The 22,406-nt window shown below is 47.3% G+C and overlaps 1 protein-coding gene across 1 annotated transcript in view; it reads right to left on the bottom strand.

Moving 5' to 3' along the window:
- nipblb (NIPBL cohesin loading factor b) overlaps positions 1–22,406 on the bottom strand; it is a 690,432-nt gene that overhangs the window by 116,003 nt on the left and 552,023 nt on the right. The window contains exon 39 of the mRNA XM_067977852.1: positions 16,254–16,347. Coding sequence (XP_067833953.1) covers positions 16,254–16,347 — 94 coding nt within the window. The remainder of the gene's footprint in view (positions 1–16,253; positions 16,348–22,406) is intronic.

The raw sequence follows: 22,406 nt of genomic DNA, 5'->3' as shown, positions 1-22,406 counted from the left end.
CCTGCGTTTTTGTGGGATATGTGGAATTTTCCTTGTTCCAGTCCTACTCAGATCCCCTCCCTCACCTCTTTTCCCAGTACAATGACGACTATCGGTGCCGATTCCTGCTCTCGCCCCTAACTAGAAAATTTCAACAGATCATCCTCTGCCATTTCCACCATCTGCAGCGCGATCTCACCACCAAACACATCGTCCCCTCCCCTTTCAGCATTCCGAAGGGGAGGGGACGATGTGTTTGGTGGTGAGATCGCGACACCCACGGCACCTTCCCATGCGAGCACAGGAGATGCAACACCTGCCCTTTCACCTCCTCTCTCCCCACCGTCCAGGGCCCCAAACACTCCTTCCAGGTGAAATAGCAGTTTTTGTACTTTCAATTTACTATACTGTATTCGCTGCTCACAGTGCGGTCCCCTCTACATTGAGTAGGCCAAATGCAGACTGGATGATCACTTTGCTGAACACCTCCGCTCTGTCTGCAAGTGTGACCCTGACCTGCTGGTCACTTGCCATTTTAATTCCCCGACCCACTCCCGGTCTGACCCCTCTGTCATCGGCCTCTTACATTGTTCCAATGAAGCTCAATGGATGCTCGAGGAACAGCATCTCATCTCTCGTTTAGGCACTTTACAACTTCCGGACTCAACACTGATTTTCAATAACTTCAAATCATAACCACTGCTCCCATTGTTTTTGTGCAGGACAGCAGCTGCTGGTAATGGTTCTGCTGTTGCCATTTACAGCTCCTCTAGACCCATCTTTTGTTTCTTCACTGTCCTATTACCACCCTCCTTGCCTTGCACCATCATCCCTTTTGTCATTTAATCACTCTTGCCCTCTACCCTATCACAGGCCTCCCTTTCCCCATCCCTCCCCCCTTTCCCTGGCTCTGTCCTTGCTTAAAAACTGTTTAATCTTCAACTTCTTCCAGTTCTGACGAAAGGTCATCGACCTGAAATGTTAACTATTTCTTTATTCACAGATGTTGCCTGACTTGCTGAGCTTTTCTAACATTTTCTGTTTTTATTCTTCCTCATGGAACAGCAGTATACCAAAGTAGCACATGGGCTGCAGTTGGAGTTTGAGGAAATAGCTTCAAGTGGCTTGCATCAAAATAGCTGTTAAGTGAAGGCAATATCCTTGGTAGAGACACAGATATGGTTCCAGGTCATTGCCTTGCAGATCCCCTCCCTAGGAACCTTGTGCATGGTTGGCCCAGGAAGGTGGCTCTTTCAAAAGTAGAATGAGCTTACCTTTACCTTACCCTGGAGTATCAGGTCATGCCAGAAAGCCGCACATGGAGGTACTGCTCCCCTGTGCTAACTATTGGCTTTGCTTAGGGTTTCAATTCCTGTTCACACTGATGAAGCTGTAACACACTATCAAATCCACATAAAAGGCCAGTGCCTTGTGCAAATCAACGAGGTACCTTCTTCCACATGATTTCCAGAGGCAGATAGATCTCAAATGGAGCTACCAAGAGTTCCACTTCATAGCCACATTCTGGAACAAGAGGCTCCCAGAGTTCTATTCCTGTTCCCCAGAGGACAAGGTGTTTCGATAGCATGTTCAGCCCCTACCCTACAGGGGAGATTCTTGTACAGCTTTCCCTATTTTCCCCACTCCCAAACTGTACAAAGGTGATCACTGTTTGACTTTACCTTATTATCCTTCCTGGGGTAGATTAGCTAATGGTCAACCTTGTGTCCCACTAACCAAGGAACCCTGGTTCTTAGGCCAATTTACTCATTAGAATCGTGGTCCAACTTAACTCAGATCATAATGGACTGTGCAGCAACCGTATACTGCAGAGGACAAACCGAGTGGGGATACATTGCCCCTTCTCGAAAGAACATTAGTGAATGAGTTGGGGCTTTACAACAAACCAGCAGCTTTCATAATTTGTTTTGGGAGGCACAGTATGTAGCATTGGAAAGGAGAAACAAGGGGCACAAAGGATTGGGAGAGACAGATAGCACTAGAGCAAGAAGTAGTACGGTATTAGGTGGGATCAGACTAAGAGAGAGAGTACAAGAAAGTCTAAGATTTTTTACAGGCATGTGTGTAAACACACGCAGCGTGGTAAACAAGGTTGGTGAGCTGCAGGCGCAAATAGCCATATGGGAATATGATGTGGCAATAACGGAGACCTGGCTTAAGAAAGGGCAGGATTGGGTACTAAATAGGCCAGTCTGACCTCGGTGGTGGGGAAACTTTTAGAAACGATAATCCGGGACAGAATTAACAGTCACTTGGACGAGTGTGGATTGATTAGGGAAAGCCAGCACGGATTTGTTAAAGGCAAATCCTGTTTAACTAATCTGATTGAGTTTTTTGATGAGGTAACAGAGAGGGTCGATGAGGGTGATGCAGCTGATGTGGTGTATATGGATTTTCAAAAGGTGTTTGATAAAGTGCCGCACGGTAGGCTTATCATCAAGATTGTGGCCCATGGAATAAAGGGGGCAGAATTGGCTAAGAGACAGGAAACAGAGAGTAGTGGTGAACAGTTGTTTTTTGGACTGAAGGGAGGTGTACAGTGGTGTTCCCCAGGGGTCAGTGCTGGGATCACTGCTTTTCTTGATATAGATTAATGACTTGGACTTGGGTGTACAGGGCACAATTTCAAAATTTGCAGATGACACAAAACTTGGAAGGGTAGTAAACAGTGAGGAGGATAGTGATAGACTTCAAGAGGACATAGACAGGCTGGTGGAATGGGCGGACACGTGGCAGATGAAGTTAATGCAGAAAAATGCGAGGTGATACATTTCGGTAGGAAGAACAAGGAGAGGCAATACAAACTAGAGGGCACAACTCTAAAAAGGGTACAGGAACAGAGAGATCTAGGAATATATGTACACAAATCGTTGAAGGTGGCAGGGCAGGTTGAGAAAGTGGTTAAAAAAGCATATGGGATCCTGGGCTTTATAAATAGAGGCATAGAGTACAAAAGCAAGGAAGTCATGATGAACCTTTATAAAACACTGGTGCGGCCACAACTGGAGTATTGTGTCCAGTTCTGGGCACCGCACTTTAGGAAAGATGTGAAGGCCTTAGACAGGGTGCAGAAGAGATTTACTAGAATGATTCCAGGGATGAGGGACTTCAGTTACATGGATAGACTGGAGAAGCTGGGGTTGTTCTCCTTGGAACTGAGACGGTTGAGAGGAGATTTGATCGAGGTGTTCAAAATCATGAAGGGTCGAGACAGAGTAGAGAGAAACTGTTCCCATTGGTGGAAGGGTCAAGAACCAGAGGACACAGATTTAAGGTGATTGGCGAAAGAACCAAAGGTGAAATGAGGTAAAACTTTTTTTTTAAAAACACAAGCGAGTGGTTAGGATCTGGAATGCACTGCCCGAGGGGGTGTGGAGGCAGATTCAATCATGGCCTTCAAAAGGGAACTGGATAAGTACTTGAAAAGGAGAAAACGTGCAGGGCTACGGGGAAAGGGCGGGTGAGTGAGACTAGCTGGATTGCTTTTGCATAGAGCCGGCACGGATTCGTTGGGCCAAATGGCCTCCTTCTGTGCTGTAACCTTTCTACGATAGTATCGCAGTATGTTACAGCACAGAAGGAGGCCATGTGGCCCATCGTGCCTGTACTGGCTCTTCAAAAGAGCTATCAAATTAGGCCCAAATCGCCACTCTTTCCCTATAAATTTTCTTTCCTTCAAGTATTTATCCAATTCCTTTTTGAAAGTTACTATTGAATCTGTTTCCACCGCCCTTTCAGGGAGTATATTTCAGACCATAACTCCAGACTTCAAACCTTCAGACCATAACCACTGCTCCCATTTTTTTCAGACTGCAGCTGCTGGTTATCATTCTGTTGTTGCTCCTCTAGACCCATCTTTTGTTTCTAAACCTGTCCCATTACCACCCTCCCTTGCCTTGCACCATCATCCCTTTTGTTATTAAATCACTCGTGCCCTCTACCCTATCACAGACCTTCCCTTTTGTTCTTTCCTCCCCTCCCCACTTTCCCTGTCTCTGTGCTTGCTCAAAAACTTTAACTCTTAACATCTTCCAGTTCTGATGAAAGGTCTTTGGAAGGAAAAACAGAAATGCGGAGTATTATTTAAATGGTGATAGATTGGGAAATGTTGATGTTCAAAGGGACCTGGGTGTCCTTGTACACCAGTCACTGAAAGCTAACATGCAGGTGCAGCAAGCAGTTAGGAAGGCAAATGGTATGTTGGCCTTCATTACAAGAGGATTTGAGTACAGGAGCAGGGATGTCTTACTGCAGTTATACAGGGCCTTGGTGAGACCACATCTGGAGTATTGTGTGCAGTTTTGGTCTCCTTACCCAAGAAAGGATTATACTTGTCATAGAGGGAGTGCAGCGAAGGTTCACCAGACTGATTCCTGGGATGGCAGGACTGTCGTATGAGGAGAGATTGGGTCGACTCGGCCTATATTCACTCCAGTTCAGAAGAATGAGAGGGGATCTCATTGAAACATATAAAATTCTGACAGGGCGAGACAGACTGGATGCAGGGAGGATGTGTCCCCTGGCTGGGGGGGGTCCAGAACGAGGGGTCACAGTCTCAGGATACGGGGTAGGGCATTTAGGACTGAGATGAGGAGAAATGTCTCCCTCAGAGGGTGGTGAACCTGTGGAATTCTCTACCACAGAAGGCTATGGAGGCCAAGTCACTGAATATATTTAAGAAGGAGCTGGATGGATTTCTAGACACAAAAGGCATCAAGGGGTATGGGGAGAGCAGGAATATGGTATTGAGATAGAGGATCAGCCATGATCATATTGAATGGGGGAGCAGGCTCGAAGGGCCGAATGGCCTACTCCTGCTCCTATTTTTATGTTTCTAAGCCATTTAGGACTGAGATGAGGAGGAATTTCTTCACTCAGAGTGCGGTGAATCTTTGGAATTCTCTGCCCCAGAGGGCTGTGGAGGCTCAGTCATTGAGTACATTCAAAACAGAGATCGATAGATTTCTAGATATTAAAGGCATCAAGGGATATGGGGATGGCGCAGGAAAATGGGGTTGAGGTAGAAGATCAGCCATCATTATTGAATGGCGGAGCAGGCTCGAGGGGCCGGATAGCCTACTCCTGCTCCTATTTCTTATGTTCTTATGACCTGAAACATTAACTCTGTTTCTCTCTCCACAGATGCTGCCTCACTTGCTGGATATTTCCAGCATTTTCTGTTTTTATTTCAGATTTGCAGCATCTGCAATATTTTGCTTTTGATTTAGTGTTTAATTCACGGCCACCTCTCTCTCAGAAATGCCCCACCTTGAAGTTGTTCTGCTCTGCTCTCCGACGGGATTTCTGTTTGTCTGTTCTACCTTGTTCACCTTCATTGCTTTCTGTTTCCCTTCTCGTGTTTGATCAGCTTTCTTCTAAAACTCGCTTTCACAGACACATCTCTTTCCTCAGCAACTGTCTCCAGCACTTATTCCACATGGATTCCAACTTAAATTCCACCCGTGATAGATATCACTATGATAATCAGCGTTCCTCGAACCACCGCTCTCGCCGCTTCCCGAGATCCACGCTCAGGCCGCCACACGCACGATCTCGACCGCGCTCTCCAGCAGCACCGACTCGCTCTATTTCAGAATTGTCCTGATCCGGAGTTCCATTTCATCCTTCGCCTCATCCAGCCCTTTGACAAAAAACCTTTGTTCCTTCTTTCAGGTGTCAGGCTTCAACAACTCTTCGATATCAACACCCCTCCTGATCCTTCCTCCCCTTCACTTTCTTCTGATCCCATCCCTCCCCCCAATCTCACCCTTTGTCGTGTTTTCACTATCCTCTCTGACCTTCCCCTTTCTGACCCCGAACCATCAGTCCTCAGCAAAGGCCTTAGCTTCATCCCCTTACGCCCCCATCTCAATTAATTTTGAGGTCGACACGATGCTGAGCTCTTCTTCCTTCGCCTTCGCGCCCACTTCTTTGGCCAGAAGTCTTTTCCCTCCACACAGCAGACCCTTCCTCCCATCTTCAGAATTCTCTTTCCACCTAGGCCCCTCCCTCTGGCCTCTTACCCTCTCTTGATCTTTTCATTGTGAACTGCCGGCGTGTCATCAGCCATCTCAATTTCTCTGCTCCCCTCACTCACATGAACCTCCCTCCCTCTAAACTCACAGTACTCCGTTCTCTCAGGTCCAACCCTGACATAGTCATGAAACCTGCTGATGAGGACGGCGCTGTTGTTGTCTGGTGAACAGACCTCTACCTTGCAGAGGCTGAATGCCAACTCTCCGACACCTCCACCTACCTCCCCCTGGACCACGAGCACACCGCCAAACATCACGCCATAGTTTCCCATTCCGTTTTGGTCTCCTTATCTGAGGAAGGATGTCCTTGCCATGGAGGGAGTGCAACGAATGTTTACTAGACTGATTCCTGGGATGGCAGGACTGACAGATGAGGAGAGATTGGGTCGACTCGGCCTATATTCACTCGAGTTTAGAAGAATGAGAGGTGATCTCATCGAAACATATAAAATTCTAACGGGACTAGACAGACAAGATGCAGGGAGGATGTTCCCGATGGCTGGGGAGTCCAGAACCAGGGGTCACAGTCTCAGGATACGGGAATGCCATTTAGAACCGAGATGAGGAGAAATTTCTTCACTCAGAGGGTGGTGAACCTGTGGAATTCTCTACCACAGAAGGCAGTGGAGGCCAAGTCATTAGATGTATTCAAGAAGGAAATAGATATATTTCTTAATGCTAAAGGGATCAAGGGATGTGGGGAGAAAGCAGGAACAGGGTACTGAGTTAGATGATCAGCCATGATCATTTTGAATGGCAGAGCAGGCCCGAAGGGCCGAATGGCCTACTCTTGCTCCTGTTTTCTATGTTTCTATGTACTGACCTCATCTCCTCTGTAGATGGTCCCCCCCCACAGCCTCCAACCTCATAGCAACGTAGAAAAAGGAGGCTCAGAAGGAGGTCATTCGGCCCATCGTGTCTGTGTCAATTGAAAAAAAGCTATCCAGCCTAATCCCACTTTCCAGCAATTGGTCCGTATCCCTGTGGATTACAGCACTTCAAGAGCACATCCAAGTTCTTTTTAAATGAGTTGAGGGTTTCTGCCTCTACCACCTATTCAGGCAGTGAGTTCCAGACCCCTACCTCCCTCTGGGTGAAAACATTTCTCCTCAGCTCCCCTCTAATCCTTCTACCAATTACTTTAAATTTATGCCCCCTGGTCACTGACCCCTCTGCTAAGGGAAATAGGTCCTTCCTATCCACTCTATCGAGGCCCCATATAATTTTATACACCACAATTAAATCTACCCTCAGCCTCCTTTGTTCCAAAGAAAACAACCCCAGCCTATCCAATCTTTCCTCATAGCTAAAATTCTCCAGTCCTGGTAACATCCTCGTAAATCTCCTCTGCACCCTCTCTAGTGCAATCACATCTTTCCTGTAATGTGGTGACCAGAACTGTACACAGTACTCAAGCTGTGGCCTAACCAGTGTTTTATACAGTTCCAGCATAACATCCCTACTCTTATATTCTATGCCTCAGCTAATAAAGGAAAGTATCCCATATGCCTTTTTAACCACCTTATCTCCCTGTCCTGCTACCTTCAGGGATCTGTGGACATGCACTCCAAGGTCCCTCACTTCCTCTACATCTCTCAGTATCCTCCCATTTATTGTGTATTCCCCGTGCCTTGTTTGCCCTCCCCAAATGCATTACCTCACATTTCTCTGGATTGAATTCCATTTGCCACTTTTCTGCCCACCTGACCAGTCCATTGATATCTTCCCGCAGTCTACAGCTTTCCTCCTCACTATCAACCACACGGCCAATTTTTGTATCTTTTGTTAACTTCTTGATCAAGCCCCCTACATTTAAGCCCAAATCATTAATATATAATCACAAAAAGCAAGGGACCAGTACTGAGCCCTGTGGAACCCCACTGGAAACAGCCTTCCAGTCACAAAAACACCCGTCGACCATTACCCTTTGCTTCTTGCCACTGAGCCAATTTTGGATCCAATTTGCCACTTTCCCTTGGATCCCATGGGCTTTTATTTTTTGACCAGTCTGCCACGTGGGACCTTGTCAAAAGCCTTGCTAAAATCCATGTAGACCACATCAAATGAATTTTTTGAGGAGGGTCGATAAGCTGTACATCAGTCTAACTATGGGGGTGGGGGGGGGGGTGGTATATAGGAGGGTGCGGTATATCAGTCTAACTATGGGGGGTGTGGTATATAGGAGGGTGCGGTATATCAGTCTAACTATGGGGGGTGTGGTATATAGGAGGGTGCGGTATATCAGTCTAACTATGGGGTGTGTGGTATATAGGAGGGTGCGGTATATCAGTCTAACTATGGGGGGTGTGGTATATAGGAGGGTGCGGTATATCAGTCTAACTATGGGGGGTGTGGTATATAGGAGGGTGCGGTATATCAGTCTAACTATGGGGTGTGTGGTATATAGGAGGGTGCGGTATATCAGTCTAACTATGGGGGGTGTGGTATATAGGAGGGTGCGGTATATCAGTCTAACTATGGGGGGTGTGGTATATAGGAGGGTGCGGTATATCAGTCTAACTATGGGGGGGGGGTGTGGTATATAGGAGGGTGCGGTATATCAGTCTAACTATGGGGTGTGGTATATAGGAGGGTGCGGTATATCAGTCTAACTATGGGGTGTGTGGTATATAGGAGGGTGCGGTATATCAGTCTAACTATGGGGGGTGTGGTATATAGGAGGGTGCGGTATATCAGTCTAACTATGGGGGGGGGTGTGGTATATAGGAGGGTGCGGTATATCAGTCTAACTATGGGGGGGGGTGTGGTATATAGGAGGGTGCGGTATATCAGTCTAACTATGGGGGGGTGTGGTATATAGGAGGGTGCGGTATATCAGTCTAACTATGGGGGGGTGGTATATAGGAGGGTGCGGTATATCAGTCTAACTATGGGGGGTGTGGTATATAGGAGGGTGCGGTATATCAGTCTAACTATTGGGTGTGTGGTATATAGGAGGGTGCGGTATATCAGTCTAACTATAGGGGGTGTGGTATATAGGAGGGTGCGGTATATCAGTCTAACTATGGGGGGTGTGGTATATAGGAGGGTGCGGTATATCAGTCTAACTATTGGGTGTGTGGTATATAGGAGGGTGCGGTATATCAGTCTAACTATGGGGGGGGGGGTGGTATATAGGAGGGTGCGGTATATCAGTCTAACTATAGGGGGTGTGGTATATAGGAGGGTGCGGTATATCAGTCTAACTATGGGGGGTGTGGTATATAGGAGGGTGCGGTATATCAGTCTAACTATTGGGTGTGTGGTATATAGGAGGGTGCGGTATATCAGTCTAACTATGGGGGGGGGGGTGGTATATAGGAGGGTGCGGTATATCAGTCTAACTATGGGGGGGTGTGGTATATAGGAGGGTGCGGTATATCAGTCTAACTATTGGGTGTGTGGTATATAGGAGGGTGCGGTATATCAGTCTAACTATGGGGGGTGTGGTATATAGGAGGGTGCGGTATATCAGTCTAACTATTGGGTGTGTGGTATATAGGAGGGTGCAGTATATCAGTCTAACTATTGGGTGTGTGGTATATAGGAGGGTGCGGTATATCAGTCTAACTACGGGGGGTGTGGTATATAGGAGGGTGCGGTATATCAGTCTAACTACGGGGGGTGTGGTATATAGGAGGGTGCGGTATATCAGTCTAACTATGGGGGGTGTGGTATATAGGAGGGTGCGGTATATCAGTCTAACTACGGGGGGTGTGGTATATAGGAGGGTGCGGTATATCAGTCTAACTATGGGGGGTGTGGTATATAGGAGGGTGCGGTATATCAGTCTAACTATGGGGGGTGTGGTATATAGGAGGGTGCGGTATATCAGTCTAACTATGGGGGGGTGTGGTATATAGGAGGGTGCGGTATATCAGTCTAACTATGGGGGGGTGGTATATAGGAGGGTGCGGTATATCAGTCTAACTATGGGGGGTGTGGTATATAGGAGGGTGCGGTATATCAGTCTAACTATTGGGTGTGTGGTATATAGGAGGGTGCGGTATATCAGTCTAACTATGGGGGGTGTGGTATATAGGAGGGTGCGGTATATCAGTCTAACTATGGGGGGTGTGGTATATAGGAGGGTGCGGTATATCAGTCTAACTATTGGGTGTGTGGTATATAGGAGGGTGCGGTATATCAGTCTAACTATGGGGGGTGTGGTATATAGGAGGGTGCGGTATATCAGTCTAACTATGGGGGGTGTGGTATATAGGAGGGTGCGGTATATCAGTCTAACTATGGGGGGGGGTGGTGGTATATAGGAGGGTGCGGTATATCAGTCTAACTATGGGGGGTGTGGTATATAGGAGGGTGCGGTATATCAGTCTAACTATGGGGGGTGTGGTATATAGGAGGGTGCGGTATATCAGTCTAACTATGGGGGGTGTGGTATATAGGAGGGTGCGGTATATCAGTCTAACTATGGGGTGTGTGGTATATAGGAGGGTGCGGTATATCAGTCTAACTATGGGGGGTGTGGTATATAGGAGGGTGCGGTATATCAGTCTAACTATGGGGGGGTGTGGTATATAGGAGGGTGCGGTATATCAGTCTAACTATGGGGTGTGTGGTATATAGGAGGGTGCGGTATATCAGTCTAACTATGGGGGGGGGGTGTGGTATATAGGAGGGTGCGGTATATCAGTCTAACTATGGGGTGTGTGGTATATAGGAGGGTGCGGTATATCAGTCTAACTATGGGGTGTGTGGTATATAGGAGGGTGCGGTATATCAGTCTAACTATGGGGGGGTGTGGTATATAGGAGGGTGCGGTATATCAGTCTAACTATGGGGTGTGTGGTATATAGGAGGGTGCGGTATATCAGTCTAACTATGGGGTGTGTGGTATATAGGAGGGTGCGGTATATCAGTCTAACTATGGGGGGGGGTGGTGGTATATAGGAGGGTGCGGTATATCAGTCTAACTATGGGGTGTGTGGTATATAGGAGGGTGCGGTATATCAGTCTAACTATGGGGGGTGTGGTATATAGGAGGGTGCGGTATATCAGTCTAACTATGGGGGGGGGGGTGTGGTATATAGGAGGGTGCGGTATATCAGTCTAACTATGGGGTGTGTGGTATATAGGAGGGTGCGGTATATCAGTCTAACTATGGGGTGTGTGGTATATAGGAGGGTGCGGTATATCAGTCTAACTATGGGGTGTGTGGTATATAGGAGGGTGCGGTATATCAGTCTAACTATGGGGGGTGTGGTATATAGGAGGGTGCGGTATATCAGTCTAACTATGGGGGGGTGTGGTATATAGGAGGGTGCGGTATATCAGTCTAACTATGGGGGGTGTGGTATATAGGAGGGTGCGGTATATCAGTCTAACTATGGGGGGGGTGTGGTATATAGGAGGGTGCGGTATATCAGTCTAACTATGGGGGGGTGTGGTATATAGGAGGGTGCGGTATATCAGTCTAACTATGGGGGGTGTGGTATATAGGAGGGTGCGGTATATCAGTCTAACTATGGGGGGTGTGGTATATAGGAGGGTGCGGTATATCAGTCTAACTATGGGGTGTGTGGTATATAGGAGGGTGCGGTATATCAGTCTAACTATGGGGGTGTGGTATATAGGAGGGTGCGGTATATCAGTCTAACTATGGGGGGTGTGGTATATAGGAGGGTGCGGTATATCAGTCTAACTATGGGGTGTGTGGTATATAGGAGGGTGCGGTATATCAGTCTAACTATGGGGTGTGTGGTATATAGGAGGGTGCGGTATATCAGTCTAACTATGGGGGTGTGGTATATAGGAGGGTGCGGTATATCAGTCTAACTATGGGGGGTGTGGTATATAGGAGGGTGCGGTATATCAGTCTAACTATGGGGTGTGTGGTATATAGGAGGGTGCGGTATATCAGTCTAACTATGGGGGGTGTGGTATATAGGAGGGTGCGGTATATCAGTCTAACTATGGGGGGTGTGGTATATAGGAGGGTGCGGTATATCAGTCTAACTATGGGGGGTGTGGTATATAGGAGGGTGCGGTATATCAGTCTAACTATGGGGGGTGTGGTATATAGGAGGGTGCGGTATATCAGTCTAACTATGGGGGGTGTGGTATATAGGAGGGTGCGGTATATCAGTCTAACTATGGGGGGTGTGGTATATAGGAGGGTGCGGTATATCAGTCTAACTATGGGGGGTGTGGTATATAGGAGGGTGCGGTATATCAGTCTAACTATGGGGGGTGTGGTATATAGGAGGGTGCGGTATATCAGTCTAACTATGGGGGGTGTGGTATATAGGAGGGTGCGGTATATCAGTCTAACTATGGGGGGTGTGGTATATAGGAGGGTGCGGTATATCAGTCTAACTATGGGGGGTGTGGTATATAGGAGGGTGCGGTATATCAGTCTAACTATGGGGGGTGTGGTATATAGGAGGGTGCGGTATATCAGTCTAACTATGGGGGGTGTGGTATATAGGAGGGTGCGGTATATCAGTCTAACTATCAGACATGACCTTCCCGTAACAAATCCGTGCTGACCGTTCTTGATTAATCCGTGCGTTTCTAAATGATGATTTATCCTGTCCCTCAGAATCGATTCCAATAATTTATCCACCACCGAGGTTAGACTCACTGGTCTATAATTACTCGGTCTACCCCTTTCTCCCTTTTTAAACAGTACGTTAGCAGTCCTCCAATCCTCCGGCCCCACGCCGCAATCCAGGGAGGATGGAAAATGATGGTCAGAGCCTCCGCTATTTCCTCCCTGGCTTCTTTTAACAGCCTGGGATACATTTCATCCGGTCCTGGTGATTTATCCACTTTCAAAGATGCTAATCCCCTTAATACTTCCTCTCTCACTATGTTTATCCCGTCCAATATTTCACACTCCTCCTCCTTAACTTCAATCCCTGCATCATCCCTCTCCTTTGTGAAGACAGATGCAAAGTATTCATTAAGAACCATGCCCACATCTTCCGCCTCCACACATAGGTTACCTATTTGGTCTCAAAGAGGCCCTACTCTTTCCTTAGTTATCCTCTTTCTCTTTATGGAATAATAAAACATTTTTGGGTTTTCCTTGCCAGTATTTTTCATGCCCTCTCTTTGCTTTCCTAATTTCCTTTTTAATTTCACCCCTGCATTTTCTATACTCCTCTAGGCTTTCTGCAGTATTGAGTTCTCGGTGTCTGACATTCCTTAAAACTAAATCCAGAACTGCCCCCCTCTTGTTGGGCTTGCTACGTACTGGTTAAAAAAAGTTCTCCTGAATGCAATTTAAGAATTCAGCACCCTCTATACCATTCACACTGTTTGTATCCCAGTTAATATTAGGGTAGTTGAAATCCCCTATTATTACTGCCCCATGGGGTTGGCACTTCTCAGAAATTTGCCTACAGATTTGCTCTTCTATCTCCCTCTGAGGGTTTGGGGATCTATAGTACACTGCCAACAGTATGACTGCCCCTTTTTTGTTCGTTAGTCTCCCAATCCCACACAGCCCCCTTCTACCTCCTTCCCAAGATCCACAAACAGGACTGCCCTAGGAGACCCATCCTTTCAGGCAGTTCTTGCCCAGGGAACTTATTTCCTCCCATCTCGACTCTTTTTCCTCCCCTTGTCCAGTCTCTTTCGACCTACGTCCCCCTTTCACCATGGACGTCCAGTCGCTCTACACCTCCATCCCCCACCAGGATGGCCTGCGGGCCCTCCGCTTCTTCCTTGAACGGAGGCCAAACCAGTCCCCATCCACCACCACCCTCCTCCACCTGGCTGAACTTGTTCTTACATTAAACAACTTCTCCTTTAACTCCACTCACTTCCTCTAAATAAAAGGTGTCGCTATGGGAACCCGTATGGGTCCCAGCCATGCCTGCCTGTTCATGGGCTATGTGGAACTTTCCTTGTTCCAGTCCTACTCAGATCCCCTCCCTCACCTCTTTTTCCAGTACATTGATGACTGTATCAGTGCCGATTCCTGCTCTCGTCCCGACCTGGAAAATTTCATCAACTTTGCTTCCAATTTCCACCCTTCCATCGCCTTCACAGGGTCCATCTCGACTCTTCCCTTCCCTTCCTCGACTTCTCCCTTAATACCTTTGGCTGGCAAAAAGCTATCTATCTCAGATTTAAAATTAGCAATTGAGCTAGCATCAATTGCCGTTTGCGGAAGAGAGTTCCAAACTTCTATCATCCTTTGCGTGTAGAAGTGTTTTCTAAGTTACGAGGAGAGATTACACAAATTGGGGTTGTATTCTCTGGAGTTTCGAATGTTAAGGGGTGATCTGATCGAATTTTATAAGATATTAAGGGGAACAGATAGGGTGGATAGAGAGAAACTATTTCCGCTGGTTGGGGATTTTAGGAGTAGGGGGCACAGTCTAAAAATTAGAGCCAGACCTTTCAGGAGTGAGATTAGAAAACATTTCTACACACAAAGGGTGGCAGAAGTTTGAAATTCTCTTCCACAAACGGCAATTGATGCTAGCTCGATTGCTAAATTTAAATCTGAGATAGATAGCTTTTTGGCAACCAAAGGTATTAAGGGATATGAGCCAAAGGCAGGTATATGGAGTTAGATCACAGATCAGCCATGATCTTATCAAATGGCGGAGCAGCACGAGGGGCTGAATGGCCTACTCCTGTTCCTATTCCCACATTCAGTTTTTAAGGGGCCAACACTGCTCGTGACCACTCTCTTTTTCCTAATATAACGATAAAAGTTCTTTGTATTGGTTTTGATATCACTTGCAAGTTTCTTTTCATACTCTCTTTTTGTAGCTCTTACTATCTGTTTTGTGACCCTTTGTTGCTCTTTGTATCTTTACCATTCACCAGGATGAGTGTCATTTTTTGCCTTTTTGTATGCTCATTCCTTATGTCTTACACTGTCCCTTACCTCTTCCACCCTCCTCCACTTCTGCATGCTGAAGGGACCATTCCCTCTGCGAGACCCTGGTCGACTCTTCCATCACCCCCAACGCCCACTCTCCTCCCCACGGCACCTTCCCATGCAAGCGCAGGAGATGCAACACCTGCCCTTTCACCTCCTCTCTCCCCACCGTCCAGGGCCGCAAACACTCCTTCCAGGTGAAACAGCAATTTACTTGTACTTCTTTCAATTTAGTATACTGTATCCGCTGCTCATAATGGGGTCTCCTCTACACTGGCGAGACCAAACGCAGATTGGGCGATCGCTTTGCTGAACACCTCCGCCCTGTCCGCAAACATGACCCTGACCTGCCGGTCGCTTGCCATTTTAGTTCCCCATATCATTCCCGCTCTGACCTCTCTGTCCTCGGCCTCTTACACTGTTCCAACGAAGCTCAACGGAAGTTTGAGGAACAGCACTGCATCTTTCATTTAGTCTTTCCTTTAGACATTGAATATATTCAAGGCTGAGATCGATAGATTTTTGGACTCTAGGGGAATCTAGGGATCGGGCAGGAAAGTGGATTTGAGGTTGAAGATCAGCCATGATTTGATTGAATGGCGGAACAGGCTCAAAAGGCCGTATGGCCTGCTCCTGTTCCTATTTCTTATGTTCTTACTGAAGGGCTCAATATTATGAAAAGGGGAGGTCGGAAGGAATTTTTTTCGAACAAAGGGTTATGCAAGTTTGGAAATGGCTACTGAAGTCGAGTCATTCACAACACAAGGAAGAGCTGAGGAACAATGTTAGAGGCTGTGGGGACTGAGCAGGGAAGTGGATTTCGAATAGGCAGCACCACTGTGTAGCTAATACCTGCACAATGGGCCAAATGGCATCTTTATGTGCTCAGAGTTCAGGTGCAAGCCGAGGCAAGGAGAGTCGGTACTGTGGGAGGGGAGGAGCCCAGTACAGCCTGATTCTGTTACTCATCTGACGTTCACACATGCGCGCACAGATCTTTCAGCAAACGGAAGTACAGACTGGCTGACTTCTCCTCTGTAGAGGAGGAGATGCTGATGCCAATTGTAAAGCCCTAACAGAGACCAACCAACTGAGCACAAAGCAGAGATTATCGGCATTGCTCTGAACATTATGCAATTTTATACACGAAGCCATCTGGGATACTACCATCTGTGTGCGACTACCTTAAATGAGCAGCTTTAGGGGCTTTCCTCCCGTCAATCTAAATTGGCCGAGACCCAATTAGCAGAGGTGAAGGGATGGATTTGTGGTTGAAGAAGGTGTAGCTTTCTGCCCCTCCAAGAATTCCAGTGTGAATGGGGCACTGCAATGCCCATGTGTGTGATGCTACTTACCATAATACCTATTGAAACAGGCCCAGACAAACTTGTAGTTGTGAGTTACTCTGTTCACTACCGCTCCCAGACAGCTGACACAATGCTGCACGACCTGCCGGGACACAAGATAAACCCCCATTATCCAGTGCTGCTAAACAGATCAATTCTCAACAATCATAGAATGGTTACAGCACTTGCCGCCTCTTTGTAAGAACAATCCGATTAGTCCCATTCCCCCGCCCTTTCCCCGTAGCCCTGCAAATTGTTTCCCTTCAAGAATTTATCCAATTCCTTTTTGAAGGCCATGATTGAATCTGCTTCCACCACCCCCTCGGGCAGTGCATTCCAGTTCATAACCACTCGCTGCGTAAAAAAGGTTTTCCTCTTGTCGCCGTTGGTTCTTTTGCCAATCATCTTAAATCTGTGTCCTCTGGTTCTCGACGATTAGTCATAGAGTCATAGAGTTATACAGCATGGATAGAGGCCCTTCGGCCCATCGTGTCCGCGCCGGCCATCAAGCCCTGTCTACTCTAATCCCATATTCCAGCATTTGGTCCGTAGCCTTGTATGCTATGGCATTTCAAGTGCTCATCCAAATGCTTCTTGAATGTTGTGAGGGTTCCTGCCTCCACAACCCTCTCAGGCAGTGAGTTCCAGACTCCAACCACCCTCTGGGTGAAAAAGTTCTTTCTCAAATCCCCTCTGAACCTCCCGCCTTTTACCTTGAATCTATGTCCACTTGCCAGTAGGAACAGTTTCTCTTCATTTACTTTATCTAAAACCAGTGATAATTTTGAATGCTTCCATTAAATCTCCTTAACATTCTCTGCTCGAAGGAGAACATCCCCAGCTTCTCCAGTTTATCTACATAATTGAGGTCCCTCATCCCTGGAACCATTCTAGTGAATCTTTTCTGCACCCTCTCGAAGGCCTTCACATCCTTCCGAAAGTGCGGAGCCCAGAACTGGACACAATACTCCAGTTGTGCCCGAACCAGTGTTTTATAAAGGTTCATCATAACTTCTTTGTGTTTTTTTTTATTCGTTCATGGGATGTGAGCATCGCTGGCAAGGCCGGCATTTATTGCCCATCCCTAATTACCCTGGAGAAGGTGGTGGTGAGCCGCCTTCTTGAACCGCTGCAGTCCGTGTGGTGATGGTTCTCCCACAGTGCTGTTAGGAAGGGAGTTCCAGGATTTTGACCCAGCGACAATGAAGGAACGGCGATATATTTCCAAGTCGGGATGGTGTGTGACTTGGAGGGGAACGTGCAGGTGGTGTTGTTCCCATGTGTCTGCTGCTCTTGTCCTTCTAGGTGGTAGAGGTCGTGGGTTTGGGAGGTGCTGTCGAAGAAGCCTTGGCGAGTTGCTGCAGTGCATCCTGTGGATGGTACACACTGCAGCCACAGTGCGCCGGTGGTGAAGGGAATGAACGTTTAGGATGGTGGATGGGGTGCCAATCAAGTGGGCTGCTTTGTCCTGGATGGTGTTGAGCTTCTAGAGTGTTGTTGGAGCTGTACTCATCCAGGCAAGTGGAGAGTATTCCATCACACTCCTGACTTGTGCCTTGTCGATGGTGGAAAGGCTTTGGGGAGTCAGGAGGTGAGTCACTCGCTGCAGAATACCCAGCCTCTGACCTGCTCTTGTAGCCACAGTATTTATGTGGCTGGCCCAGTTAAGTTTCTGGTCAATGGTGACCCCCAGGATGTTGATGGTGGGGGATTCAGTGAAGATAATGCCGTTGAATGTCAAGGGGAGGTGGTTAGACTCTTGTTGGAGATGGTCATTGCCTGGCACTTGTCTTGCACGAATGTTACTTGCCATTTATCAGCCCAAGCCTGGATGCTGTCCAGGTCTTGCTGCACGCGGGCTCAGACTGCTTCACTATCTGAGGGGTTGCGAATGGGATTGAACACTGTGCAATCATCAGCGAGCATCCCCATTTCTGACCTTATGATGGAGGGAAGGTCATTGATGAAGCAGCTGAAGATGGTTGGGCCTTGGACACTGCCTTGAGGAACTCCTGCAGCAATGTCCTGGGGCTGAGATAATTGGCCTCCAACAACCACTACCATCTTCCTTTGTGCGAGGTGTGACTCCAGCCACTGGAGAGTTTTCCCCCGATTCCCATTGACTTCAATTTTACTAGGGCTCCTTGGTGCCACACTCTGTCAAATGCTGCCTTGATGACAAGGGCAGTCACTCTCACCTCACCTCTGGAATTCAGCTCTTTTGTCAATGATTACAGCCTTGGTCCAATGAGGTCTGGAGCCGAGTGGTCCTGGCGGAACCCAAACTGAACATCGGTGAGCAGGTTATTGGTGAGTAAGTGCCACTTGGTAGCACTGTCGATGACACCTTCCATCACTTTGCTTATGATTGAGAGTAGACTGATGAGGCGGTAATTGGCCGGATTGGATTTGTCCTGCTTTTTGTGGACAGGACATACCTGGGCAATTTTCCATATTGTTGGGTAGATGCCAGTTTTGTAGCTGTACTGGAACAGTTTGGCTAGAGGCACGGCTAGTTCTGGAGCACCAGTCTTCAGCACTACAGCCGGGATGTTGTCGGGGCCCACAGCCTTTGTTGTATCCAGTTCACTCAGCCGTTTCTTGATATCATGTGGAGGGAATCAAATTGGCTGAAGACTGGCTTCTGTGATGGTGGGAATATCGGGAGGAGGCCGCGATGGATCATCTACTCAGCACTTCTGGCTGAAGATGGTTGCAAACGCTTCAGCCTTGTCTTTTGCACTCATGTGCTGGACTCTGCCATCGTTGAGAATGGGGATGTTTACAGAGCCTCCTCCTCCCGTCAGTTATTTAATTGTCCACCATTCATGACTGGATGTGGCAGGGCTGCAGAGCTTTGATCTGATCCGTTGGGTGTGGAATCACTTACCTCTGTCTACAGTGGGCCGATGAATGGCAGATGGAGTTTAATTTAGATAAATGTGAGGTGATGCATTTTGGTAGATCGAATCGGGCCAGGACCTACTCCGTTAATGGTAGGGCGTTGGGGAGAGTTATAGAACAAAGAGATCTAGGAGTACAGGTTCATAGCTCCTTGAAAGTGGAGTCACAGGTGGATAGGGTGGTGAAGAAGGCATTCGGCATGCTTGGTTTCATTGGTCAGAACATTGAATACAGGAGTTGGGATGTCTTGTTGAAGTTGTACAAGACATTAGTAAGGCCACACTTGGAATACTGTGTACAGTTCTGGTCACCCTATTATAGAAAGGATATTATTAAACTAGAAAGAGTGCAGAAAAGATTTACTAGGATGCTACCGGGACTTGATGGTTTGACTTACAGGGAGAGGTTGGATAGACTGAGACATTTTTCCCTGGAGAGTAGGAGGTTTAGGGGTGATCTTATAGAAGTCTATAAAATAATGAGGGGCATAGATAAGGTCGATAGTCAAAATCTTTTCCCAAAGGTAGGGGAGTCTATAACGAGGGGGCATAGATTTAAGGTGAGAGGGGAGAGATACAAAAGGGTCCAGAGGGGCAATTTTTTCACTCAAAGGGTGGTGAGTGTCTGGAACGAGCTGCCAGAGGCAGTAGTGGAGGCGGGTACAATTTTGTCTTTTAAAAAGCATTTGGACAGTTGCATGGGTAAGATGGGTATAGAGGGATATGGGCCAAGTGCAGGCAATTGGGACTAGCTTAGTGGTATAAACTGGGCGACATGGACATGTTGGGCCGAAGTGCCTGTTCCCATGTTGTAAACTTCTATGATTCTATGAAACTGACTGGCCTATAGTTGCTGGGTTTATCCTTACACTCTTTTTTGAACAAGAGTGTAACATTTGCAATTCTGGAGTCCACTGGCACCACCCCCGTATTTGGAAGATTATGGCCAGTATCTCCACAATTTCCACCCTTACATCCCTCAGCAACCTAGGATGCATCCCATCCGGACCGGGTGACTTATCTACTTTAAGTACAGCTAGCCTTTCAAGTACCTCTTCTTCATCAATTTTTAGCCCATCCAGTATCTCAACTATATCTTCCTTTACTGAGACTCTGGCAGCATCTTCTTCCTTTGTAAAGACAGATGCAAAGTTCTCATTTAGTACCTCACCCATCCCCTCTGCCTCCACGAGTAGATCTCCTTTATGGTCCCTAATCGGCCCCACCCCTCCTCCAGTGCTGGGACCACTGCTTTTCTCGATACATATTAATGACTTGGATTTGGGTGTACTGGGCACAATTTCAAAATTTGCAGATGACATAAAACTTGGAAGGGTAGTGAACAGTGAGGAGGATAGTGCTAGACTTCAAGAGGATATGGACAGGCTGGTGGCATGGGTGGACACTTGGCAGATGAAATTTAACGCGAAGTGATAGATTTCGGTAGGAAGAACGAGGAGAGGCAATATAAACTAGAGAGCACAATTCTGAAAGAGATACAGGAACAGAGAGATCTGGGGATATATGTGCAAACAAATCTTTGAAGGTGGCAGGGCAGGTTGAGAAAGTGGTTAAAAAAAGCATATCGGATCCTGGGCTTTATACATAGAGGCATAGAGTACAAAAGTATAGAAGTCATGATGGACCTTTAGAAAACACTGGTTCTGCCACAACTGGAGTATTGTGTCCAGTTCTGGGCACCGCACTTCAGGAGGGATGTGAAGGCCTTAGAGAGGGTGCAGAAGAGATTTACTAGAATGATTCCAGGGATGAGGGACTTTAGTTACGTGGATGGACTGGAGAAGCTGGGGTTGTTCTCCTTGGAACAGAGACAGTTGCGAGAAGATTTGATAGAGGTATGCTGGAACTGTATAAAACACTAGTAAGGCCACAGCTTGAGTACTGCGCACAGTTCTGGTCACCACATTACAGGAAGGATGTAACTGCACTCGAGTGGGTGAAGAGGAGATTTAAGAGGATGGAGAATTTTAGCTATGATGACAGATTGGATAGGCTGGGGTTGTTTTCCTTGGAACAAAGGAGGCTGAGGGGTGATTTGATTGAGGTGTATAAAATTATGAGGGGCCGAGATAGAGTGGATAGGAAGGACCTATTTCCCTTAGCGGAGGGGTCAATAATCAGGGGGCATCGATTTAAAGTGATTGGTAGAAGGATTAGAGCAGAAATGGGGAAAATGTTTTTCACCCAATGGGTGGTGGGGGTCTGGAACTCACTGCCTGAGAGGGTGGGAGAGGTAGAAACCCTCACCTCATTTAAAAAATACCTGGATGTGCACCTGAAGAGCCGTGACCCGCAGGGCTACAGACCAAATGCGGGAAAGTGGGATTAGGCTGGGTGGCTCGTTTCTCAGCCGGCGCGGACACGATGGACCGAATGGCCTGTAACCTTTGTATCATTCTATAAGGTTTTGTCTATTATCAGTTCTGAAGGAGGTGACATCAGAGGCAGTGAGTAATGCAGTGAACATATACACAGTTCTAGATTAGGCCATTTAGGAGGGATATCAAGAAACACTCCTTCACACAAAGGGCAGTGGAAACCTGGAACTCTCTCCCCCAAAAGGCTGTGCATGCTGGGGGACAATTGGAGCTTCCAAGACTGAGATTGATTGAGTTTTGTAGGCTAAGGGTATAAAGTGATATGGAACAAAGACAGGTAAATGGAGTTAAGATACAGATCAGCCAGGATCGAACTGAATGGCGGAATAGGCCCGAGGGGCTGAATGGCCTCCTTCTGTTCCTATGTTCGATCTCTGCCCCTCTACTCCCTGCCAGACTGCCCCTCCTCTCTGCCCCCTGCCAGACTGCTCTGCCCCTCTCTTCCAGCACCGAACAATACTGCCCTACCCCACCCTGGCCCTTGCCAGTACCCGAAACTGGTCCTGCCCAACTCTGCCGTTGAAATTTAATCTTCTGAGGGTAAGATCTGCATAAATGTTCGGTGATTCCCAAAGTGAATCAAGTGATTGCCCATTCCAAGCACAGGGCCATTGTGCCCCTGTGCAGCATTTCATCTCCCTACAATCTCCAATTCCAGCTTCATATTTTGCCAGTTCGCCAGTTCCATTGATCTGTATCTTAACTCCATCCACCCACCTTGGTTCCCTAACACTTAACACCCTTGCTTTGGGCACAGCTATAATTTCTTCTGTCTGCAGCACATGTCCACCACTCTGCAGAAAATAACTTTTCAGTCTCCACTCTCACTTGAACTTTAAACCTGTGTGCTATAATCCTGC

Source organism: Heptranchias perlo, unplaced genomic scaffold, assembly GCF_035084215.1.
Source record: "Heptranchias perlo isolate sHepPer1 unplaced genomic scaffold, sHepPer1.hap1 HAP1_SCAFFOLD_182, whole genome shotgun sequence".
Classification (NCBI taxonomy): domain Eukaryota; kingdom Metazoa; phylum Chordata; class Chondrichthyes; order Hexanchiformes; family Hexanchidae; genus Heptranchias; species Heptranchias perlo.
Note: the sequence above shows the minus strand (reverse complement) of the source record. Positions and strands in the feature narration are given on the sequence as shown.